The following is a 27,026-nucleotide window of genomic DNA, read 5'->3' on the forward strand; positions in this document are numbered from 1 at the left end:
CTGTCAAAAACACATCTTAACCCCCAAATGTTCAATTGTAGTGTACACACCTACATTAGTCAAAATGTGCCTTATAAAGCCAGAATATACTGATTAAACTAGTGCATCCCACAATGCAATGCGCTTCACTTGACTTTTCCTTTCCAGTGCGATGAACAAACCCCGAAGCAATTTCTTCCACAAATCTACTTAGTTTTTTTTTTTTTTACAATTGGATTTAAATTACAAAACAAAAAATTATTGTTTTGCAATTTAAATCCAATTGTAAAAAAACAAACCAAAAAAATACTAATAATAATTTCCGAGACGATTGCAAATGCACAATAGTGAGGTCAGATTACCATTTTCGAAATGCATATTGTTGCATAATGGCTTTACATGGCAATTAATAAACAGTGTACAGTATACCCTGACGTCGGTCTCGTCCCTGACCTCTAGTCAGCCAATGATATTACTGCAGCTTCAACAGTCACTGTGACACTTAACGTACTGTATCTTTATATTTAATATGCATACAAAATAATATTTAAAAAAGACAAATAAGTGATTAAATGAATAATGCAGTTCATTTGGGACACTTTCATGAGCAAATAAAGTCTTAATAATAAAATATGAACAACAATACAAATGGCAAAAAACTATTGTGCCGTACAAAATACAAAATAAATATTTAAAATGAATGAGAATGTATACTTTTTTGGTTTATGTGCGAGTTTGTGTTTGTAAAAGTATAAAATACACCCAAATAAAAGCCAATAAAACGTGTGAAATGACATGAGGGTGAGTAAATGATGTCAGATCGTCCATCTTTGGGTGAACTAGTAGTTTTTAACCCGTTTTATATGTGAAGACGAGTTTTGAGACAAACTCCACATGCAGAATCACAAATATTCTTGAATAAGAGCAACTCTGCACATTATCCCTCTTGCTACACGGTTTACCGGCTCTCAGGATAGTTGTCCGAGGATTGGAAGATGAATCTGCATTTGTCCTCATTCCTCAGGGGTTTTTGGCATTAATCGATCGGTCAGTGTGCGCTCCCTCAGCTGAAGGACTCTTTGTTGTACTCGAAGGCAGTTCCTGAGTGTGTGTTTGAATTGCACAGAGTGTGTAATGCTTTGGAGATCCCTTTGGGTCCACAGCAGAAAACCCCCACTCTTTTACTGCAGGACAAACACACACAATCGGTTTTCATTATTGCAATCATTAAAAGCATAACTACAATATTTCAAGCTGCATTAATCATACTCACAGCTGATTGGCTCTCCCTATTTCCTGGAAAAGGAGCTTCCAATTTGGTCGACCAATCCGAAGCCTGGAGCTCAAGAAACGGTAACGTTCCTCACCGATGCTCTTCAAAACACACAATGAGGAAAAACTTCAATATAATAATAGAAGGAGAAGAAATGCAACTGATAACGAAGCTGTGGATAATATAAAATAATATTTGACAAAAAAAATTTAAATAATGAGAAGAGCTTGCATCTACAAAACTGCATAATTTAAGGTAATATGTGACCCTGGAGCACACAATCAGTCACATGGTTAATTTTTTTAAATTGAGATGTATACATCATATGAAAGCTGAATAAATGAGCTTTCCATTGATGTATGGTTTGTTAGGATATGACAATATTTGGTCGAGATACAACTATTAGAAAATCTGGAATCTGAGGGTGCAAAAAAATCAAAACATTGAGAAAATCTCCTTTAAAGTTGTGCATTTATGTTCACGATTGTGCTGTGTTCACTCAGAAAAATACATGTTTTATATATTTACGGTAGGAAATGTACAAAATATCTTCATGGAACATGATCTTTACTTAATATCCTAATGATTTTTGGCATAAAAGAAAGAAAAATTGATAATTTTGACCCATTACAGTGTATAGTTGGCTATTGCCACAAATATACCCGTGCGACTCGTGACTGGTTTTGTGATGCAGGGTCACATATTAGTAAATAGCTAATAATAAATGATCATAAAGTGCACACCTGTAGTCCCCGAGTGTTACTGAGGTAGAGCTGGACATTCAGAAAGTCTGGACGATTGTCCCGCCACAGCTGCAGACACACAGACAGAAGGATATTAAAGAGGATTTTTCAATAGTGTAAATATGTAGGACTACTGAAGTTACAGAATATCAGCGCACACGACACATTAACATATGCATATCATCAGCCAGTAGGGGGCAGTATAGCCTTTCATGCATACTGCATACATTATATATATTTTGGATATTATTTTACAATGACATTCACACATTTTTAAGTGTCCAAAAGTGTGTTTTTAAGCCACTGCATGTGTGTGTGTGTGTGTGTTACCCTCTCATGAAGGCCACACAGTAGATCCGCAAACCAATAGAAGGACTGAAGGTCCCTGCAGACCCAGACGAAGTACATCCTCCTCAACTTATACTGACGCCAGTCATCACTGCAATACACACACACACAAACACATTTACACACACTTTACTGTGGATTTTCATGCATTCATGCGTTAAAAGTCTGAACACATGGGAGTTTTTACATTAGTATACACTGAATGGCATACTACCATACTAACTATGTTTCATGTGTGAAGTGCAGTCTTTTCTGTATGCTTGGATGCTGGGATGATCCATCCCACAATGCAATGTATTCCACTTCGAGTTTCTATATACAGTGTTTATTTTTTACATCTCTACATCATTTGATTAGACACACAAATTTGAGGCATTTTGGTTTAAAATTGCATTAGAATTTGCATGAATGCAAAATCAAGTATTTATGTGATGATAAACAGCACTTAATTTAGACATGGTGTGGCAACAATGCAGCATACAGTACTACTGTTTGAAAAGTGTACCTTTTTTTTAATATACAGTAGTCCAAAATTTTAGCAGATCTAAAAAGTTCATCAAAGTTGTCCTAAGACAAGAACGGTATTATTCAAAATTCAAGTATAACTTTGATGAAAGGTTTTGATCCACTTCAAATGTTGACTGTATTTAACATGTATGCATTTGTCAGATGCGTTTATCCAAAGTGACACTGCATTCAAAGTATACATGTTATAAAGTCATGCTTTCCCTGGGATTTGATCACATGACCTTGCCGTTGTTTCCGGCATTCGAGCTCCAGGAATGCAGTGTGTAGTGTTCCGTTTAGAACACAGCCACAGTGTTTAAGAACGATCTGATGTCACAGTTAGCGTGATTGACAGGTTGTCTGACCACTCACAAGAGAGCTTGTAGAACACAGGCGAACGGCGTGACTCCGATCCCCCCCGCCACACACACGCTGGCCTCGTAACTAAACACCTCCTCTGACGGACTGCCGAACGGACCATCCACGTGCACCCTGGGGCGGGACGAGAGAGCACAATCACCAGTGAGATGAGAGATGAAATAATAACACACTTCCATACTATTTGTGCTACTTTTTTTTCACAGTACGCATACAGTGCATAGTATGTGAATGCTCTGATGCATGGAATATTACTGCAATATGCAATAAGCTAGAATTCCATTTCAAACATAACTAATGGAATACTTGCCGTCTAATTTCTGCATACTACACATATGTAACCCTGGACCACAAAACCAGTCACATGGGTTTTTTTTTTTTTTTTAATTGAGATGTATACATCATATGAAAGCTGAATAAATAAGCTTTCCATTGATGTATGGTTTATTAGGATATGACAATATTTGGTCGAGATACAACTATTAGAAAATCTGGAATCTGAGGGTGCAAAAGAATCGAAACATTGAGAAAATCTCCTTTAAAGTTGTGCATTTATGTTCACGATTGTGCTGCATTCACTCACAAAAATACATGTTTCATATATATATATATACGGTAGGAAATTTACAAAATATCTTCATTGGACATGATCTTTACTTAATATCCTAATGCTTTTTGGCATAAAAGAAAAATCAATCATTTTGACCCATACAATGTATTGTTGGCTATTGCCACAGATATACCCGTGCGACTCGTGACTGGTTTCAAATTTATCTAAATTATGTTCCAAGAACGTTTGTCTCCCATTAAGTTATGAAAACATTATTTCTGAATGTGCAAAAAAAGGTAATCTCTTGGTTGTGAGAATGTTAAGGAAATATTCCATTTTATCATCTTGCAAACAAATTTTTTTTAATGTTCTCTGAAACAAATAGCAACATAAAAAATAAAATAAAATAAAAAACTCTAGACGAACATCTAACTAAAATGTTTCAGAAAACAATGAATATTTTTCAAGACCAGAAACAAGTTCGAACAAATGTTCTATTAATGTTATTGCATTCTTGTTCAGAACTCTGAAAGTTTTGTGCATTCCATGGAGAGAATTAGCATTCTATGCACAGTATGCATACTTAAATATTAGTACAAGTAGTATGCTATTCAAAACCAATCTGTCAATCATCCCGTCCGTAAGAAAATACTGCAACAGCCACTGAAGGTTTTCCACTGATAAAACCAGAGTAGGAGGGAAGCTTGCACACAGCAGAAAACTAAATGCACACACACACACACACACACACACACACACACACACACACACACACACACACACACACACACACACACACACACACACACACACACACACAAAAACAAAACAAGCACACAAACACAAATACACACAGGAAGAGGATGTGCAGTAATTTCCCACTGCACACACACACACGCAGAGAACGGCTGCATTATTGCAAAAAAAAAAAAAAAAAAAAAATTTTAATGAGCGGAGAGGATGTCATTGATTCTGATTGGACGATGAATCTTGTCAAAGCCTGTCACCTGACACCCCGCCTACAGAAAGCTGCAAAACTGTTGTTTTCCCAGGAAATGACACGTCAGACGGTCCTGACAGTTCACCTCCCAGTTTACAGAGTTGTATACTCAGGGGTCATGACCTTCCTGAACGCCACTGAAACTTTTCCCACGACGCAGCAGACTTACGTGGGATATCGCCTCTGTTGCATCATGGGAAGGATCTCTGAGCTGTGCGACTGTTGAAGCAGCAGCAGAGAAAATCTCGCTGAAATTTACAGACAAAAAGTAAATCAATATACGGATGTACTAAAAATTATGTCAACTAGATTTTTAGAAAATGTGAGCGGTGTTCTGGGTGGTTGCTAGTATGTTGCTATGTGGTTGCTAAGGGGTTCTAAGTGTATTAGCACATTGCTATGTTCGTTGCTAAGGGGTTCAGGGTGGTTGTTAGCACATTGCTATGTGGTTTCTAAGTGTTTTAGTTTGTTGCTATTAAGTCGCTAAGGGTTCTAGGTGGGTGTTAACACATTATGTGGTTGTCAAGGTGTTCCAAGTGGTTTTTAGTACGTTGCTATGAAGTTGCCAAGGGGTTCTGGGTGGTTGTTAGTGTGTTGCTATGTGGTTGCTAAGGGTTCTAGGTGGATGTTAATGCATTATGTGGTTGCTAAGGTGTTCTAAGTGTTTTTAGCACGTTGCTATGAAGTTGCCAAGGGGTTCTGGGTGGTTGTTAGTGCGTTGCTATGTGGTTGTTAGTTTGTTGCTGTGGTTGCTATGGTGTTTGTGTTCTAGTTGTTGTTAAAACGTGTGTTTTTCTGTGTGTTTTTTAAGCCATTTCTATGCAGGCATTTTATATGGTATTTTGTGCTACGCCATGTTGTTTATAGCATGTTGCTATGTAGTTGCTAGGTCATTGCTAAGAAGTTGGTTTCTGGCTCAAATCTCCGTGATATTTTGACTCTAGACACGGCAGAGTTATTTTTCTCCTGTTCTATCGCCCGTTAAGCATGTGTGTTTGCATGGGGTATGTGGTATTTCTTTTGTTACAGTGTGTTTTCCTTCCAGGAACTAGTATCTCTCAAGTATGACATAATGGAAAGAGTCTGGCACTAAGACTGAGCCAAGAAAAATGTGTGTGCAAGAGTGTGTTTTAATCCCAAACTCACACATTTTGACAGAAACCTTTGAACTAGATAATACAGATCACATGGTCTTTTATTTATTATGGATGTGTGTCGTTGTGTGAGTGAGTAAGTGTGTGTGTGTGTGTGTGTGTGTGGGTGTGTGTGTGTCTGTCTGTGTGTGAGAGTGTGAGTGTGTGTGTGTGGGTGTGTGTGTGTCTGTCTGTGTGTGAGAGTGTGAGTGTGTGTGTGGGTGTGTGTGAGTGAGTTTGTATGTGTCTGTGTGTGAGAGTGTGAGTGTGTGAGAGAGAGAGTGTGTGTGTGAGTTTGTATGTGTATTTGAGTTTGTGTGTGTGTCTGTGAGTATGTGTGTGTGTGTGTGTGTGTGTGTATGTATGTGTCTGTCTGTGCGTGAGAGTGTGTGTGTGTGAGAGAGAGAGAGTGTGTGTGAGAGTGTGTGTGTGTGTGTGAGTTTGTATGTGTATGTGTCTGTGTGTGTGTGTGTGTGTGTGTGTGTGTACTCACAGGTCCAGTCTCCCAGCACTCTGAGATGAATGCCAAATGTTTGATTCGTCCCTGTCGGACACTGAGGAACACAGTCAAACACACACACACACACACACACACACACACACACACTGAGGATCAGGTACAGTCATGCATTAAAGACCCCTGGGGGAAGGAAAACTCAAAGCAAAGTGTGTGAGAGGGCAAAAAAAGTTTTAGTAAAAAGTACTTGGCAGAGAACGCAAACTGTGTAAGTGTGTATGATATGAATGGAGAGGATGTTTCAAAAATGTTTCAAAAATGAACATATGTTTTTCAATGCATATAACCTTTCCCCGGGCCATGATGCAATGCTTCGTTTCAAAGAGAGAGCAAGATGATATTATAACAATCTTCAGCATTACACCATCGGAAACACCCTCAGCCGTTAGTGAACGATGTTCATGTTCACACGCTGCCCTGCTTATGCTTTTGGAAATCATCATAACTATGATGCAATGTGCATTAAAATTATATCAGTCAGAATAAATCTTTATGCAAACATTTATCATTCACTTATAAAATGTCAACATGCAATTAAAATGTGATTATGACCAATGTAAATTAGCCATGATTCTTTCATTTATTTGAGTTTATCACTGGTAATTATGATATTGTGTTTATGTGCATTTATCTCATGCAACGCTGACGACTTGAACGCAGTAACACACACTTAATGAGACGTACTGTGGTGAGAGTGAAGGGATGGTTTTCAAATGACGACACACTCGGACAGTTCAGCAGGATGTACTGGAGACACATGAATCACACACACAGAAGAAATACAGAAAAAGCACATCAACAATATTTTTTATGTTTTTTAAATGGTCACCAAAGCTGCATTTATTTGACCAAAATTGCAGTAAAACCTGAAATATTATTACAGTTTAAAATAAGTGTTTTCTGTTACAATATATTGTAAAGTATAATTTATTCCTGTGATCAAAAGCTGAATTTTCAGCATCATTCCTCCAGTCTTCAGTGTCACATGATCCTTCAGAAATTAGTATAATGTGATGATGTGATGTTCAAGAAACATTTATGATTATTATCAGTGTTGAAAACTATGGAAGCTTGTTTCCACCATAGAATAAAACATTTTAAACGATAATTGCGACTTTTTATCTCACAATTCACAAATGTGTGCTATAAAGTCAGAACTGTGTGATATACACTTGCAATTGTGAGAAATAATCTCGTAATTCTGACTTTATAACACAATTCTGAGATAAAAAGTAAGAATTGCATGATGTAAACTCACCAATTGTGAGAAAAAAAGTCTGAATCGTGAGATAAGAAGTCACAATTATCTTTAAAAATGTTTTATTCTGTGGCAGAAACAAGCTTCCATAGGACACAGTTGCGCTGATTCATATTGGATTCTTTGATGCATAGAATGTTTAAAAGAACAGCATTTATTTGTAACATTATAAAGGTCTTTACTGTCTCTTTTGATTAATGATAAAATTTCTTTAATTTTTTATTTCTTTACTGACCCGAAACTTTTGAACAGTATAGTCGTTTAAAAAAAATTTTTAAAGAAGAGGAATTTCCTCTTTAAAAGTTGTAAATTCTTGGTAAAATTCGAATGTAACCGTGTGGAGGCGGGGCTTACCTGTCCAGGGCGGGGCTTAAAGCCTCTCTTCAGCATGCGCAATTCTATGACATCACAGGGATGGCTAACGACAGAAACTATGGTAACAGGAGCAGCGCTGCTTCTTATGAAACGATACAACCGCTCGGCACAGTACAGGCAGAGAGGAGCCGAGACCCACAACCACGTCTAAAACACACACACACACACTCAACGACTCATAATCATTCACATACTGATGTACACAAAGATATAATATAAATAACATGCCCAGATGCAATAATTTACTCTTAATCAGCCAGACGGACCTGAGGGAAATGTGGTTGGAAACGGGCCTCTTCTTGACAAACCATCTGTGGTCCACCCGATAACTCCTCCCCCTTCTCCCCTGCTGCTCTGTGATTGGTCCGTGAGCCTGAACTGAGATTGCTGTGTGTGCAGCCAGGAGGGTGGGCCTCCACGTTTGACTGATACTTTAAAGCTCCCCTATTGGACAGAGAGGCTCCAATCACATCACACAGAGAGTACAGGAAAAAACAACCCAATTTGCATACCTCCATTCACTGAAAGAACTTTAGTTAAAAAATGCATAAAAAATTTACTTTTGACCTAATATTTTAGATTTGACATTTGCAAATTTGTAAAAAAAAAAAAAAAAGATTCAAACTTTTCTTCTATAATGCAAGGGATGTAATAGCACAAAAAGTATGCATCAAGTATACAATTAGAAATAGCACACCATCCGTGCAGCACTTGCATAATATTTTTAGTGCATATTTAAAGGGGTCTTATTATTTTAGTTTTAGGTCCTATTATCTGTTCATCTTTCTGTAGTGTGTAATGTTGCTGTTTGCGCATGAAACATCTCTGCAAAGTTACAAAGTCTCTCTCTAGAGAAGCAGGAGTTATTCTCTATATCAGTGTGTCTGTTTCTGAACTCCTGAAACGCCTTTCTTCTGGGAACGAACACGTCACAAAGGGGCGGGGCCTGTTGAGTTAGTTAGTAGTGTCAGAGAATGTCTAATAAGGGGAGAAGGTTCACTCTCGCTACACTTCCGGCTTCTGACTGGTTGCAGTTTCACTCTGATTCCATATGAGGGCGCTCACAGGACGAGTGCAGAATGAATGGTGGTCTATGGAGCTCTCAAAATCCACTTTTCTCAAGATATAATTTTTTGTCTAGTAATTTGAATGTTGTATTCGAAAGGAGATGCAAAGAAATTGCTTATTGCTGGGTGTTAGATTTTTCAGAGTCACTTATTTGCTTTAAAAAGTCTTTCAAAATGTAAATGACGTCATACACATCGTGCGACCCGAGATACTGCTTTACGGCAATCCTTCAGTCACTTTGGTGCTTTCGCGCTCTGCACTTTCTTTTCTCTCGAGTCATCGACAACACAGCGGACACAGGGAAACACACAACACAGCGGACACAGGGAAACACACAACACAGCCGACACAGGTAAACACACGTGCTAGAAGAGTTTCTGCTAGAATACATTCTGGTCCCGCTTCGGATGCCATGATGCCATCAAGCGGTATCTCTGGTCGTAACCAGTCCTTCACTGACCAATCAGCGTTCATTAGCAGAATGCTAGCGTGTTATGGGCAACAACAACTCAACCTGTAAGAAATCGAAAGGACATAAGTACTCGTTCATTCAATTTTCGACCTATAACCCATGTTGAACTTGCCAAACCTACAATCAAATCTGAGATTTCTCAACGGCAATCGGCTGAAAGAGACAAATTTAGCCGTCTAGCCCCATAGACTCCCATTCATTTTGCACTCCGGGGCGATCGCCCCCAGTGGAACTCTGGTGGAACTACAACCAAAGATTCGGTACAATAGGATTTAATAGGGAGTGAACAGGCTCTCCGTAGACGGGCTCTGGTAGTGTGTTGAAACTGGCGGTTATGATAAGGGGCGGGACATTTCCCAAACACACTCGAAGCGCTTAACCAATCACAACACACTGATCCAGCCGACCAATCAGAGCACAGTGTGCTTTCAGAAGGAGGGGCTTCACAGAGACAGGAACTAAACAGAGCGTTACTGACAGACTGGGAAGAGAGGAGCTGCAACAATAGAGAATATGGGAAAATAATGTGTTTTTGAGCATGAAGACCTGTTCTAGTAGAGCCAGAAACAAAACCAAGACTTTGATAAAGGACATATTAGGTCCACTTTAATAAATGCTGATGCACAAATTATAACCTTGCATAAATATTTGAATCTTAAATATTTATATAACAAAAAATTATCTTGTTTGTATGTGTGTGTGAAGGAAAAGCATTTATTAACTCACCCCACTACGTGGACCATCAGAATGATGTAGAACACGATGAAGAGGTTGTGAGTGTACCAGAATATCTCGTAGCTTGAGACTCTGAGGAAAACAAACAATTGCACTCACATAAAAAGGAGAGCGAGATAAAAGAGCGTCTAGTACTGTGTCCAGGTCTCTTCGGTTGAACGAGGCGCTCCTGAAGTGTCCTATAGTGAACTAAAGCAACTCCATTACAGCCGGACAATGGGGAGGACAAGCCAGAGCAATCAGAGGGGACGGACCCCTCCAGGTAATGGTCTCTGTCATTATAGTCCAGTGTGTGTGTGTGTGTTTGTGTGTGTGTGTGTGATGTCTGTCTAGGGAGAGGAGAATAGGGTCAGAGTTAGGTCAAATAACTCTTAAAGGTTTACAGGTTCTCACCTAATCGAGTAAGACGACGCTGTGAACATCAGAAACAACACCAGCACCAACAGCACACCAGTAACTCCAGGAACTAAGAGGAGAGTTATTATATTAATAAAACATAAATCATGCTAGAGCTGCACGATTAATCGTTAAAAGATCTCGATTCAAACACCCACGTGATTTTATTCCTAAATGACAACGATTCGGCTGTGCGTCTATTAAACCTTTTGACAGCGGACATTCGAACAGCTTACAATATTGAACAGCTTCTCGAACAGTCTTTCAAGTATCATAATTTAAAATTAATCATTCAAATGATCACAGAAGTACTGGGATTAAAGTTTACAGTTGGGATATAAACACTGATGTCTACGAAAGCGATCAAATAGAGTTAATACAATTTTGAAAATAATGTGGCGCTTCAAATAACTATTGTATCTATTACATCGTTACACCAGTAGGTGGCGACAAGTGACGGTTAAAAAATATATATTTGTTATTGAATCGTTCATTTAAGAGATTTGTTCAAAAATGCTGATTAATCCAGTAATGAAACAAGTGAAGTATTTATGAGTGTCATTGAATCATTCATTCAACCCGATTTTTTAAAATAATTAAATTCCAATGAATTAAACTTTTTTTTTTTTTTTTAAGATGGGCAGCAAATTACATTTTGTCAAAAAATTGTGATTCTCAGTTTATCCAGAATCGTGCAGCTCTACATCAAACTTTGAATAAAACAACAAACAATATTTTTTTTAATTGAAAAAGTTAAATAAAATAAAACTGAATATAAAATAAAATAAACATAAATAGAAAAACTTAAACCTTAAAACAACATGAAAGAAACTTAGAAATCTTGCCTTGGCAACTAACTGAAATACGTTTAGATAGAAGCACTAAAATTATCAAAACTGAAATTAATATAAAACATTATTAAAGCTACACTGTGTGATTTTTACCCCCATCTAGCGGTGAAAAGGTATATGGCCATCCAGTGAATATTAGTTTCTGTTCCTCTCAATTCCGATTTAGTTTTAACTCCTACGGTGGCCAATGTAGTCCAAGATTAACATGGCTTCCAGTTCGACCTCGTCCATGAGTTTTCCTTCAAGTGATGAGGTTACTTTAGAAAACTATTATAATTTGCCGTAACTTAATTTGTCAGTTAACATATAGGTTATGACATCTATGTAAAATGAATAATAGTTTTATGTTTTCGTTATTTTTTTACCAGTTCATTTGCTAACATCAGCTATCAGGTTCCCAGACGAATGCAAGCTAATCTTAGTAACTTTTATCAGTGCTATCGTTATTCTGTATATTGTACGACATCACTAGCGTAAGGCAAAGTTTACATTGTAGGCTATATCATTTTCTCCGTGAGCAGAGATCAGCTGATGTGACGGAGGTGCGAGGGAAAGGAAAAAATAAAAACAGGGCCGGTGTCAGTGAATTGCGGAGACGCGAAAGGCAAAGCTTGAATTAACGGGGATGTCCCTCTTTGGCTAATGTACTTTCAAGATGGAGGGGCAACATGGCGACCGACATTCGAACCCCTCACCCGTATGTATATTCAATGGCATATTATACACTCACGAGAATACTTTATTACTTGAACGAAGTAAATATACATTAATGAGCACATATATTTTTGAAAGAACTAAGTGTTTTTAGCTAAGAATAAACTAAAAAAGTTACACAGTGTAGCTTTAAATAGTAATAATAAAAATGTACAAAAGCACACAAAAAAATGAACAAAAATATAGTAGCATATAAAAAAAATAAGTAACAGACTAAAAAAATATTTTCATGATTTGTTATCACAACTTTTTATCTTTTGTCAAATCAACTTCGATAACTAATGTGTGAAGATAACATTCTATTTTGAGTTTCTGTTTATTAAACCATTCTTCTTCATTGTATTAACTCAAATTTTTAATTACAACGAACTCAAAATGAAGGCAACAAGGTAACTTGCTTTTTTAAGTTAAACCAAATTTTTTTTTTACAGTGAACGTTTAGACATTAAATGAATATTTCAGACAACTAAAAATATTCAGTCAGAGAGAAATTTAAGAACGTCTGCTGACAATCTCACATTAACCCCAAAAAATTAAAAGGAGACCAAGTTAACAAAGTTAGAAGAATGTGTCCACACATACATTTCAAATAATCATTCTACATTAAACGTCATCATTTCGGTGTCACTATATTAATGTGCAAGTAAAGCAGGGAGATTGAGAAATGTGAGGCACCTGTGCTGATGATGAGGAGTCTGGGATCCTGAAGAGATAAAAACACACAACACAAATCAAACCGCAAAACTAACTATACAAAACTAGATCAAACTGTGAGCCATAAATATCTGAACGCTATTAAAAAATCAAACAGTTGTGCTGCTGCTTCATATTTTTGTGGAAACGGAGATAAAAAATCTGGATTCTTTGAAGAATAAGATTAAAGGAGCAGCATTTATTTGAAATGTAATCTTTTGTAACATTATGAATGTCTTTACTGACACTTTAGATCAATTTAATGCATCCTTGCTGAATAAAAGTATTAATTTATTTATTTTTTAAATCTTACTGACCTCAAACTTTTGAATAGTAGTGATCACAGTTAACAACGGACACAAAAATATGAAGCAGCAAAACTGTTTTCATCATTGATAATTGTTATGGCAATTCCCTTAATACAATATTAATTAACAGCATCAACAGGTAAAGAAAACTTTCAGAGGCAAATTGTTTTATAGAGAAAAGGTTTATTCTCTAAGAGAGGTCTGGTCAGGCCACCACAGCTACCTAGCGACCGGAAGACAGAACCTCACAGACCCATAAAAGGCATAGCTTTTATACAGTTTACTCCTCCTCCCCAGTTTCCGTAACTTTCCGTACTGATAAACCCAGATCTAGCTGGTTTGAGTTGGCTTCTACCCCCCTTAGGCAGGTCAAATTATTCTTTGTCCCCGGGAAGTCAAAAAGCTTCCATTTATGACTTAATTACCCTCCTGTTCCCCTCCTGATGAGGGTATGGGGCTTCACTTTATTACTGAATGACCCCTGTATTCTCCTGGCTAAAACCTTTCTCGGGCCCAGGTGTTACAATCTCCCCCTGCCCATCTGTTTTATTGTGTTTGTTCTTTCCTGTCTTCCGTCAGCTGTTAAGACACTCAGAGAAATACATGATTTGATGAGATCAACAGCAGTAAAAACAAATGAAACATAGAAATACAAATTAAACATAGAAATACTGAATTTTCCCAAAACAATTCCCGCTTTTTATCATTCTCTGATAAATTATTTCTTGAAAATTCACGCTTGTTTTCTAATTAATGCATGATTATACTATTAAAGGGTAATTACAAACTATTCAGTTAAAACTTGTCAATCCTGTAAATGGCTACATTTTCAAAATCAAAAGTCAGGTAAACATTTCAAATGTCAAAAATCAAACAATTAATTCAATGTAAAACAAACCCACAACGTCCCAAAAATGATTATAATTGTTTCAAATCTTTTCATCACAGTTATACTCTTCATTCTGATTTTTGTATATCTGATCATTCTACTTGAAACTTTTCAGAAAGAAGATAATAAAATAATCAAAAAGAATATTAATAAAGCTAATAAGCAATAAGCAATAATTTCAAGCTATGAAAGAAAATAAAAGCTAAAACATAGAAATCCCTCTTTTTATGTTCTAGAAAGGCAAAACAAAAACAGTTTATCACATTTCTGTGTAAATGTCATCACTCTCATAATCGTCACATTGTTCTTCATCAGCTTTTGGATAAACAGTCAGTTTCACTGCTTGAATGGACGTCCCAGCCCTGACTGATCTCTGTACTGAGCTTGAAATGCATCTTATAATGCATGGCAAGCATAATATAATCAGAATTCCTATTACTACAATTGGCAGAACAGTCTGAATTATCCAGTGCATCCAATCTCCCCAAAAGGACATAATCCACCCCGCCCATTGGTTGTTGGCCCTTTCAGGTTCCTTTACGGCCTCTCTCATGTGTTCAATTATGTTGGTTATATTATCACTGTAATCAGGAATGTTAAAACAACAAGATATCCCAAGCATTTTACAGACTCCACCCCTTTCTGCCGTAAGCATATCAAGAATTAAACGGTTCTGGATGACTGCGTCCCTCAGTTGCCTCATTTCGTCACTTATCAATGTTAAAGCGTTTTCTGTGCTATTGGCTATTGCTAAAACAGTCCATGCTAACCCATTAATCTTATTAATCGTTATCGCTGTACCCACCCCTAAGAAAATTGACCAACCTATATTTGCTCCTGGTGTTGTCCATGGATCCGTAAGTGTGTACCCTGCGTAATACTTTGGCAAAACCCCTGGCAAAATTGTAACATCCCGTCTCTCCCTCTTACCTATGCTACTTGGCAAATACACAGAAGTTCCCACGTTCATCAAAGCTGGATAACAGCAACCTGACCAGTCTTTTTTAGGCAAACGGTGATACGCCCTGTCACCACACACCCACACTGCCGCTGGTGAACTTTCGTTCGGTTTGTGGAATGGGCACGTGAAATTAATTGCTGTGTTGTTGATGGTCGCTGTACAATTGTTCATAGCTCTGTCATGTACGTTTATTTTGACTCTGCAGTCAGACCACCCAGTTTTTAACAGTCTCGGTCTGTTGAAACATACGCAAACATCACCCTGGGCATACATTACCCTCAAAGGTGGAATTACTATCTCAGTGTTGTTGTACTGCTGTATGTGCTCACAGTCGTCAGCAGGCTGTTTCGTCGGTGTCCTTCCTTCCTCCAGATCCACAACAGTTTTTAGCACATCAGTCATTTGTTGAGGAATTAGACACTTAGTTTCTTTGACTTTTTCTGCCATCAGGGGGACAGCTTTCCAGGCATGAGACATTTGTAGGCACATCCAGCAGCTCGTTTTGATTTCCAGTTCCTCTTTCTGCAATATTGCCAGCGCACAAGCTTTGTTTCCCTGGCATTTCATCATGGCTTTCTGCACTTCAGGATTTATCTGACCTTTGCTTGTGTCTCCATTTCCCATCCAGGCCAGTTCCTCTTCAGTAGCCTGTTTGGCCTCAGGTGACAAAAAAGGTGTCGCCGTCGTTGCTGTTCGTGGTTTGGTTGCCTCGACTACCATAATGTCTATTGTTTCATACCAGTCAGTCCCAGCCAAGTCCAGGGCGCAGTAGTATCTGCCTTGGTCAGCACGAGTTGCATGTCTCAATTCCACTCTCATCCCGTATCTGTTGTTGCCCATTTCGTCTTCATCCCGCACCAGAAATCTGTTATCGTATTCCGACTTGTGGTGATAAGCGTATGCCTTTACGTCTGTCCACTTACATGGGCTCTCGCAGAAGTAGAAATGTGCGTACTCTTCAGTATGTCCATCGCACTCGTGACAGTTCTTTTGAAATGGGTTGCACTTGAAAGTTACACTTGATCCTTCTTCTATCGTGATGGTGCTTCCCTCCAGTCCTTCCACCGGCTCCACTTCTGTGAATGTGTCTCTTTTATCACGTTGTCTGATGGTGCTGTTCAGCACGGCCGTTTCAGTCCCGTTGGTGTGTCTTTCCGCAGACCATACTTTCAAGTCCTCATTGAAACATAAAATGATCAAACAAATAGTCACTGATATCAAAGTCAAAATGAATGTAGTTTTACAAGGTCCGCACATTCCTGGCAATCTGAATGTGTGCCATGGTTTCGAACGATCCATCCTGTCTAGTTATTACAGCTCTTTGCAGTGATCAATGTCTCTGGTTGTGGCTATACAACTGGCTTTACCCTGCACACCGGCCTTACCACTCCTCCTGAGTGATTTTTGCACTTGCACTTGGTGTTTGGGTTCGATCTCGGGCTTATTGTTGAACTTGTTGCTGCTGAGGTTCCTCCTGCTGTTGCTCTTCCGATATGGGCGGAACCTTCCTGCAGTGATTGGCGTGAACCCACGTAGCTCTCTCTCCGATTTTCACCGCCGTGTGCGTTATCAGCAGTACTTGATACGGTCCTCGCCACCGCTTCGCCCTCCAGTTTTTTTCTCCTCAGGTCACGGATCACCACGAAGTCCCCCGGCTTGATTTTATGCAAAAACGTTTCAGCAGCCTTCCCCTGGGTAGCTTTCACCTGCACAGAAATATTGGATAACAGACAGGACATTTCTTTGCAGTAATTTAACATTTCATTTTCACACACATCAGTTGATGGAAGCCTGCGTTTCCCCCCTTCTATTCCCATGAATGGTGGTCTACCAAAGAGAATTTCGAATGGGCTTAAATTTGTTTTGACTCTTTTTCTCATTCTCATGTACATTAGCACGGTCGGGAGCGCTTTAACCCATGAAAGTCCAGTTTCTTCACAACATTTTGCCAATTTGTTCTTTACTGTCTGGTTCTCACGCTCAATAGCGCCTCCGCTGGCGGCGTGATAAGCACAGTGTGTTCTCATATTAATTCCTAAAAACTGACCGACCTGCTTTATTGTCTCATTGACAAAATGTGTTCCGTTGTCAGAACTGATTTTTCTTGGAATTCCCCATCTCGGAACAATCTCGGTTAGCAGAGCCTTTGCTACTGCTGCTGCATCTTGTTTCGAGGTGGGGAAAGCCTCGACCCATTTGGACCACATGTCCACCATCACCAGGCAGTACTTCTGTTTTCCACAGGGGGTCAATTCAATGAAATCAATCATTAAATATTCGAATGGCCCCTCTGGGGCTGGCTGACTTGCCAGTGGTGTTTTAATACCCCGTGCAACATTATACGTGGTGCAAATAACACATCTTTTGCAAAAATTCTCAGCGTATATTGTGAACCCTTTGGTAAACCACAGTGTTTTCATTTGTGTGATCATCCCGCTTTTTGATACATGGTCCAACCCGTGTATCAATTTAGCATAATGTTGAAAGAAATGTTTGGGTAAACAGGGCGTTCCATCGACTGATGTCCACACGCTATCTACAAGGCTGCAGCCTGACGCCTTCCAGTGGTTTTTCTCAGCTCCTGTGGAAAAAGACTGCATGCTCTGTAGAGAAGGAGAAACGTTAAGGTTAATGTCAACTTGTGCGCAAGTGGCGCTTTTGCTGTCATCTTTGGTCTGATCTGCTGCCGCTGCTTTCGCAGCCATATCAGCTCTGGCATTTCCTGTAGAAACAGAATCTTTATTATTAGTATGCGCAGCGCATTTGCAAATTGCAATCCTGTCTGGCAACAGGATTGCTTCGAGCAGGTCCGATACCAGAGACGCGTTTAGTATCGGCCGTCCATCTGATTTCAAAAATTTTCTGTGTCTCCATAAAATTCCGAAGTCATGCGTAACTCCATAAGCATAACGCGAGTCTGTGTAAATCGTCACACATTTATCAGTCATTAGTTTACATGCTTCAGTCAAAGCGACTAATTCAGCTGCCTGCGCAGAATAATGTGATGGTAATTTGTCGGATTTCACAGTTTCAAATTCAGTCGTTATAGCATAGCCCACTTTATTCTTTCCTGTTTGTGGATCTTTTGATGCAGATCCATCCACAAACAGGATATTGTCACAATTATCAAGCGGAACGTCCAATAAATCTGGACGCGGTGTGCACACCTGTTCAAGTGCTGACAGACAACAGTGATGCTCCTCCCCATCTTCTTGCGTTGGCAGGAGAGAGGCAGGATTCAGAGTTGTGCATCGTTTTACTGTGATATTTGGCATATCTAGGAGAATCGTATGGTATCTTAGCCAGCGAGCTGTAGACAAATGTGACGTTCGCTGCTCTTGCAAAATCATGGAGACGGCATGTGGGACCTTTAAAGTTAGATCAGAGTAGCCTACAAACTCTCTTGAGGCCATTACAGCCAGTTCAGCCGCTGCCACTGCTCTGAGACAGTGTGGCAGGCCCGCTGCAACAGGATCGAGTTTTGTTGAAAAATAGGCCACAGGTCGCAATCTGTCACCATGAGTCTGCAAGAGAACAGAAGTCATAAAACCATTCTTTTCATCAACCATCTGTACAAATGGACGGTCTACGACCGGAAGGCCCAACGAAGGAGCCATAGCCAACTGTGCTTTCATGTTATCAAATGCTGTCTCAGCTTCACTTGTCCAAACAAGCCTGTCACATGACCTCAGCATTTTTCCTGTTGTAAGGCTTCTTAAAGGCTGTTCTAAAATGGCATAATTAGGAATGAACGTACGACAGTAAGCACACATTCCTAAGAATGACAGCATTTGTTTTTTTGTTACAGGTTTTGGCACCTCTTTTATGGCCTGCACCCTTTTCTGAGACAGTGTTTTGCTGCTGTATTTGATAACATGCCCCAGGAATGTCACTTCTTCTTTCACAAACTGCAGTTTTGAAAGACTCACCTTGTGTCCCTCTTTTTCAAGATGCTTCAGTAGGGTCAAACTGTCTAATACACAAACAGATCTATCAGCCGAACAGATCAAAATGTCATCGACGTAAAAAAGTAATGCGGTTCCAGCTGTCAAAGTCAGATTCTCAATGCTTTTCTTAATTGCCATGTTGAAAATCGTAGGGCTTTCAGTGTAGCCCTGACATAGTCTTGTAAAAGTGTAACCCTTGCCATTAAAATCGAAAGCAAACCAAAACTGGCTATTCTCATCCACCGGGACGCTAAAGAAAGCATTTGCCAAGTCCACCACAGTGAAATATTTTGCATTTTGCGGAATTTGGGACAAAATAGTATAAGGATTTGGCACTCGTGGTGCTCTGGCAATGACAGATGAATTTACCATTTTCAGGTCCTGCACAAAACGCCACTCCGTTGGATGATTTTTATCTCTTATTTTTTTTACAGGAAAAATTGGAGTACGGACCGGTGAATCGTTACAAGGTCTAATTATTCCCGCTTTCAACAAAGAATCAAACACTGGTTTTATGCCCTCTAATGCCTCACGTTTTAGGGGATATTGTGCCTGGCACGGTCTGTAATCAGATTTTGGGATGATTACGACTGGCTCGCATCCTCTAATAAGCCCCACGTCATATTTATGTTTCGCCCACAAATTTGGTGATATTTGTGCCAAAGAAATATCAATTTCTGAAGCAGAAATATCCCCTTTCTCCTGTGTTGTCACATTCTTTCCAATAGCAGTCACACTTCTCACAACCCCCACATTGAAGTCACAATTTGATTTAAATGCCCCCACACTTTCACTCTCAGCTGTGTGTGAGTCAATTTTCACCCAGTCTGTGGCTAGTAAACATTCTTTTACAAAAAGCCCTACACCTCTCCATTGCTGGTCTATGGCTTTGGACACAGATAAGTGACACGCAGTGTTCTCTGTCATAAGATAACAGGCTTTCTGGTTCTCATTCAACACCGCAGAAAGCGCACAAACATTTTCTTTCCAGAAAATTGTGTCAAATTTCACACTTTCATTATCTACAGAATTAAACCACATCTTTTCAAAGTCTGAATCTCGCTCCGTTACGACATGTGATGTACAATGCATTTTATCATGCGTCATAAACTCTGTGTTGATTGGGCTTGTTCGAGCTTTGGCCAATTTCAAAATCTTCTCTGCCCAATCAACATCTGTTATCTGCCACTCGTATGCCCATTTTGGCTCACATGTAGCACATGTCATTTGTGGTGTTTCCCCGATGCTAATTCCGTAGGGATTAGCATCGAGGGTCAAATTTAGTTTACACATTAAGTCACGAGCCAGCAGAGGTGCGGGACAGTTACGCGACCAAACAAACGCGTGGTTTAAAAACAGTCCGCCTTCTGTCTCGCACTTCAACGGCTCTGTAAACCGGTCAGAAATCAAATGGCCCGAGGCCGAAGTACTTTCGTTCATTTCATCGGTTAATTTTGGTACACATGGTAAATCACATGGTCGTAATGTGGAATGACAAGCTCCCGAATCAACAAGAAAATCGATCGCTACCCCATCAACTAATAACGGATAAATTGGCATTTCAGAAAAACCTGTGCTTTTGTGCAATTTTACATGCTTATCACTCATGACATTGCTCAAACGTTCATCAGTCACACATAAAGATTTGCAAGCAGATTTTTCATTGCAGGTAGCAGAGAGTAAATCAGTGTATGTGTTTGTGTGTGCGTGGTGTGTGTGTGTGTTAGTAAATATAATTTCACTTTCCTTTGCTGTAGTCAGAGACTGACTTCCCAGAGCTGGACTCTTTCCTTCCCGCTCTCCTGACCTCTCGGTTCAATCTGACTTCACGTAGGGACACGCATTTCTCCAGTGTCCGTCTTTCTTGCACACTCTGCATTTTGTACAGTCTCGGAGCGCGTGTGCATTTGTGGAGCAGACATAACAGTTCCACTTCCCTCCCGCAGCTTTTCCTTTTGGCCTTCTTTGATTCTCAGAGTTTGAATTGGAAAACGCAGGTTTGTTAGGTTCATGTTGCACAACTACCATTGTGAGGGGTTTTTTCTTGTCCTTCTTTTCCTCAAGCTCATCTTCAGCGTGTATTGCGTGCTGTAGTGCTGAAGCCAAACGTCCGTTCTTCCATTCCACATAACTTGATTTTGTCCCTCGCTTAACTTCGGGTCTCAGTCCTTGCAGAAAGTAGCCCATCAAATGACTCTCCCACGTGCTAGCTTTCGTTCCCCTGTCCTCTGGCTCTGTTAAACCGCTGTGTTTTGCAAATGTTTCAAAAAGTCTGTAATAATAGTTGCTTACCAGCTCATCTTTCCCCTGGGTGCAGCACGTGATTTTTTCGGTGTCCACACGCGCAGGAAAAGCTGTGCTGATGGCGTTGGTGAAATTTTCCACTTCTTTCTTATACGGAGCGTTGCTTACATGGTCCCAGTCTACGTGTATCCGTCTCAGGTTTGTGTTCGCCAGATTACCGGCCACCTTGCCCCAGTTCGGAGCGCCCATTTTCACAGCGAGCAGCCGTCTCAGTTCTTGTGTGGTCGGGCTGAATTCCCGGCACATTGATAACAGTTCATTTGCAAATCTTTCGCCAGCGTCCTGCGGGTTTGGTAAATGCACCATAACATCCTTCATATCAGACATTGTCCAGGCTCTGAAAACCAGCATTGGCCCGTCCGAGCCAGCAACTTCGACCATTGGAGCCGTTACATTACTTTTGGCGCTGTAAAACTGACCTTTTCTTGATCTTGTCAGTATTTGTCCACTTTGTCCCGGTCTTTCATTATTCGGAGTGTCTGGACCTGTTTCATACCCATCTCCGAAAACTTCCTGCTCTGTGTTCTCTTCTTCGCCGCTTGTTCCGGCCAGTGCTGAAAAGTCTGCCTCCCCCTGCTGTACTGGAGGTGTGGGTAGTTGTGCTCGAAGCTGTGCTGTTAGTTTTTCTGCCACTCGCTCTGCAGCTTCCGCCCCCGCTCGCGCTGCTCTTGCATCTGTCTCTGCCTGCACGGCTCTTTGAGCTGTTAATGCAATTTGTGCTCTTGCTTCAACGAGTTGTTCTTCTTGGGCTGCCATTCGTTGTGCGATTTGTGCTCTGTTCTGTTCCAGTTCTTGCGTTGGTCTTAGGAATGGTGGAGAGCGGTCCAGATCGAGATCCAGCTTAAGGGCCGTCAGTTCTGCCACTGGATAGTGATTGTTATATGCCGGCGGCGGAGCCGTTGCAACCTCGGTCACATGTGGAAAGACACATACATTCGGTTCATTAGTAGTATTCTGTTCCATTGGAACTGTTTTCACACACATAACATCTTTCACTTCATTCATATCATTACATGCCAGTTCTTTCTGTATTTGCTTTCGTTCTCGTCTTTCAGCTTCTTCTAACCAACACTTTATAGTTTGTTCACATTCTTTACACACATGTCGAACACACACACATCCATTCTGTTTTTCATTGTTCCCTTCTATTGATTCTTTTACCACATTAAGTCTAATCTTACTTAAAGTCCCCGCCTCAGGGAAATCGTGATATTTGATCAACTTTTGTATGTCTACCATACATTTACCCCCGTAATTATTTCTCATTTGACAGAAAATAGGCGTGTAAAAATGATCTAGCCTACTGTTAGATGACCCCATCTTTGGCTGAATCTCCTCTCTTGGATTTTTACTTTTGACGCGCCTCTTACTAATCTGCCGAACGTCTTCAACAGACCTGATCTTTTAACCCAAAATCAGACAGGTTTTAGCAAATATGCTCTGTATTCAGTTGTGACTCTTCCGTTCACTTACTTAATCAGCTGTGGCTCTTCCGTCCACCTACAAGCTAGTTTTCAGAAAATTGACCTGACTTCCTCATGTCAATTTTCCGCTTAAAAACTCTGCTCGCACCAAAGAGACAGTCTCAGCCAATATGGTTCACCCACAGTCAGCCTATATCAATTCTACACCCAACAATAAAAGTCAAATAGAATAAAAATAAAACAATTTGCCGTTTCTTACCCGGAGATGCTTTTCTGTTGTTATTTGCCACGGATTCGTTCTGATCCCGGTGAGGATTTCTTCTCTGGCCCTGAAATCAGGAGTTGGCTCTCTCTCTCGTAACCTGTTGAGCTCTCTCTCTCAAACCGTCGAGGTATGAGACCAGTACCTGGTACCGGGGCGATTCACTCCGTCAAATCCGTCTCAGGACCAGGAGAAGAATTTTCCTCACGGAATCCCACTTCTGACACCATTTGTTATGGCAATTCCCTTAATACAATATTAATTAACAGCATCAACAGGTAAAGAAAACTTTCAGAGGCAAATTGTTTTATAGAGAAAAGGTTTATTCTCTAAGAGAGGTCTGGTCAGGCCACCACAGCTACCTAGCGACCGGAAGACAGAACCTCACAGACCCATAAAAGGCATAGCTTTTATACAGTTTACTCCTCCTCCCCAGTTTCCGTAACTTTCCGTACTGATAAACCCAGATCTAGCTGGTTTGAGTTGGCTTCTACCCCCCTTAGGCAGGTCAAATTATTCTTTGTCCCCGGGAAGTCAAAAAGCTTCCATTTATGACTTAATTACCCTCCTGTTCCCCTCCTGATGAGGGTATGGGGCTTCACTTTATTACTGAATGACCCCTGTATTCTCCTGGCTAAAACCTTTCTCGGGCCCAGGTGTTACAATCTCCCCCTGCCCATCTGTTTTATTGTGTTTGTTCTTTCCTGTCTTCCGTCAGCTGTTAAGACACTCAGAGAAATACATGATTTGATGAGATCAACAGCAGTAAAAACAAATGAAACATAGAAATACAAATTAAACATAGAAATACTGAATTTTCCCAAAACAATAATAATCATAAATGCTTTTTTAACAATCAAATCATCATATTATACTGATTTCTGAAGGATCATGTGACACTGAAGTCTGGAGTAATGAATAAATCACATTTGAACATATATTCAAACAGAAAACACTTATTTGAAATCATAATAATATTTCACAATATTACTGTTTTTATTGTATTTTTGATCACATAAAGCCAGGCTTCGTGAGCAGAAGAGACTTCTCTCCAAAACATTATTTATCAGTGCACATTTTTCTGAAGCATTATTAATTTCCGACCGTGTAAAGTGCATTTAAGACTCTCATAGCTGTAATGTTGTAGTGGTTACCTGTCCTCGATACTGAGCGACATTGAGCGCAGGGAAATCCTCTGAGTATCTCACAGAGAAACTGACCATGTTCACGAGGTGAGCGCACACATGGACCACTGCAGACATAAACACACACACACACACACCACATCAGAGACTCACACAAACACACTAGGAATGACAGCATACGTCAAGCATGTGTGGAAGACATTTGTCTATTCAGCGGCTCTCTTTGTGTGTGTGTGTGTGTGTGTGTGTGTGTGTGTGTGTTGTAGTTGTCATGTTAACTGGATGCCTCAGAGCTCTGTAATTAGAACAAGACCACAATGCAATGAGACAGGAAATGGGAGGGGGGTTTCAGACACAAGATAGAACAGGCTGGGAATCCCTCGGGATGTTCCTGTGTTCTCACACACACACACACACACACGGAAACATCGGGTCCGTCGGAGACGTCCAATAGACTTCTTAAGTGCGCTGAAAGAACAGCACAGACACAGTGTGATCAGCATGGGAAAATCTCAGAGTAAAACTGGGAAGTGTGGAAAATATGATACACCGGTGTTTTGCCAGATGAGAAGTGTATCTATGTATTATCTTTTTACTCTTTAAATTAATTTTATAACTGTATCATACATTTCTTTTACTTCCTTTTATAACTTTTTTTAATTTTCCTTGCTTTTATTTTGTGATTATTTTAATTCCTTTCTGTATAAAGCACTTTGAATTGCCATAGTGTATGAAGTGTGCTATTTAAATAAACTTGCCTTGCAGACAGACACACACACACACACACACACACACACACACACACACAGGCACGCGCACACACACACACACACACACAGGCACGCGCGCACACACACCTGTCAGCCGCTAAAACCTTCTAGTCTGCCACTGTAACATTAGACAACAGAGTCATTTACCAAGTCAAACTCTCAGACAGCAACACACACACACACACACACAAGAGCGTTTTCAGACAGACTAGTGACTCAACCTAAATAATCTGTTTTCCTCCCCCTTGAATCTGCTGTGTCTGCATTGTTCTGGAGTCAGTTTGCTCGGTTCATGGACACTGGTTTATAATGTACTAAAGTGACACAGTCTTCAGCAAAATGACGAGCTGCATCTGACAAACAAAACATAAAGTTTCCAGGCCGCTACAACGACACGTCTGAGGAAGAACTCACAGGATTTCACAAAGTTTGAAGGGGTCAATGTGTCAAATCTTGTTCTTCAGACACTTTATAGCAAGTACACTAGATATTTTGCAGCATATCTTGTTCTGTTGGGCAGTTCTCATTTAAAGCAAGTAAAGCATATTTTGGAACATAAAGCATTATCGAAAGTTCACAGACAAAAGGGTCCGCTGTATATTGTCAAAAGAGTGCATTAGTGCCCGTCCCCTTTTTTCCATTTATTTCTCTATAAGGATTTTTTTTTAGTCTTCATTAAAGCGTTATAAGCCAATCAGCTACGAGGTGATTCATAACATTGCAAACTTTGATTTGAAGCAAAATAGTATTTGAAAATCGGACAAAGTTACAAGACCGAACTTAACAGCTTTAGTGAGGGAAAGAACTACAATCCCATGATGCATTGCCAGCAGCATAATCGAGTTAAGAACGATAAAGAATGAGAAAAACCACTCGTTTACAGATGGTGAGTATAAAAACAATACTTCCTAAATGTCTCTCACCTGAGAAGACGCATATAGTGACTCCACACGCCACATGAAACGTCTTACTCTTATCCAGCAGCCGGCGCACACGTCTACTGGTCACCTGAGAGGAAGAGTCCAGACAACACTCGTCATCAGAGTGGCTATTTTAGAGCAGGATTTGTGTGATTTTATTGCATCTCTATGCAGGATTTAAAGCCAGCACAGAGCAGCCTTAACTCAACTGTGTAAAGATGCTTTAGAAAGTGGCGATGTGATGAAAGAAGTGATCAGAGAGAAACATTATCGGCATTTAAAAAAAAAAAATTTAACTTCTATCCATTTGTTGTTGATTGGACGGAGGCAGATCTGAATACAAGCATGCAGTCTAAGGTGAGGAAGGGGCGAGTTTAAGTGCACTAAATGATTGACATGTGTGACCCTGAATCACAAAACCAGTCACGAGTCACACGAGTATATCTGTGGCAATAGCCAACAATACATTGTATGGGTCAAAATTATCCATTTTTCTTTTATGCCAGAAATCTTTAGGATATTAAGTAAAGATCATGTTCCATGAAGATATTTAGTACATTTCCTACCGTAAATATATAAAACATGTATATTTGTGAGTGAATGCAGCACAATCGTGAACATAAATGCACAACTTTAAAGGAGATTTTCTCAATGTTTAGATTTTTTTTGCACCCTCAGATTCCAGATTTTCTAATAGTTGTATCTCGACCAAATATTGTCCTATCCTAACAAACCATACATCAATAGAAAGCTTATTTATTCATCTTTCAGATGATGTATAAATCTCGATTTCAAAAACTTGACCCCTGTGACTGGTTTTGTGGTCCAGGGTCACAGGGTCTCAACAAGTCTGTCGTTTTCACCTGAGGAAAGCATTATAAATGAATGAAACACACATTGGGTGAACCATTCACAGTAAGATCTCAGACATGCGTTTGTACAGTAGATAGTTGAATGTTTCGTGCATGCTGTGTTTACGAGAGCAACATGATGTGTGTGTGTGTCTCACCCGCTGGGACCCTCGCAGGAAGGTGAGCAGCAATCTGCACATCGGCAGCAGCACCAGACTACAGTTCAGGTTCAGGACAGAGGCCGACGCTCGACTG

General features: G+C 39.9%; 1 protein-coding gene across 1 annotated transcript; it reads right to left on the reverse strand.

The window, feature by feature from the left end:
• Positions 1 to 489: 489 nt before the first annotated feature.
• nox4 (NADPH oxidase 4) lies at positions 490 to 27,020 on the reverse strand. Its single transcript, XM_079610003.1, has 16 exons — positions 26,930 to 27,020; positions 25,924 to 26,008; positions 24,240 to 24,337; positions 12,973 to 13,000; positions 10,730 to 10,802; positions 10,328 to 10,408; positions 8,328 to 8,505; positions 8,041 to 8,208; positions 7,113 to 7,175; positions 6,405 to 6,465; positions 4,948 to 5,026; positions 3,223 to 3,342; positions 2,326 to 2,434; positions 1,996 to 2,064; positions 1,253 to 1,353; positions 490 to 1,163 (listed from the first exon to the last, which is right to left on the reverse strand). The coding sequence occupies exons 1-16, from the start codon at positions 26,969 to 26,971 to the stop codon at positions 1,043 to 1,045; spliced, it is 1,476 nt and encodes a 491-aa protein (XP_079466129.1). The 5' UTR covers positions 26,972 to 27,020; the 3' UTR covers positions 490 to 1,042.
• Positions 27,021 to 27,026: the final 6 nt, after the last annotated feature.

This window comes from Phoxinus phoxinus, assembly GCF_949152265.1.
Source record: "Phoxinus phoxinus genome assembly, chromosome: 4".
Classification (NCBI taxonomy): Eukaryota; Metazoa; Chordata; class Actinopteri; order Cypriniformes; family Leuciscidae; genus Phoxinus; species Phoxinus phoxinus.

Coding starts and splice junctions, on each gene's coding strand:
- nox4 (XM_079610003.1), bottom strand. CDS start 26,971: ATGTGCAGATTGCTGCTCACCTTCCTGCGAGGGTCCCAGCGG. Junction 10,409..10,729: donor GCGTCGTCTTACTCGATTAG/GTGAGAACCTGT, acceptor TGTTTTCCTCAG/AGTCTCAAGCTACGAGATAT. Junction 3,343..4,947: donor CAACAGAGGCGATATCCCAC/GTAAGTCTGCTG, acceptor GTCCCGCCCCAG/GGTGCACGTGGATGGTCCGT.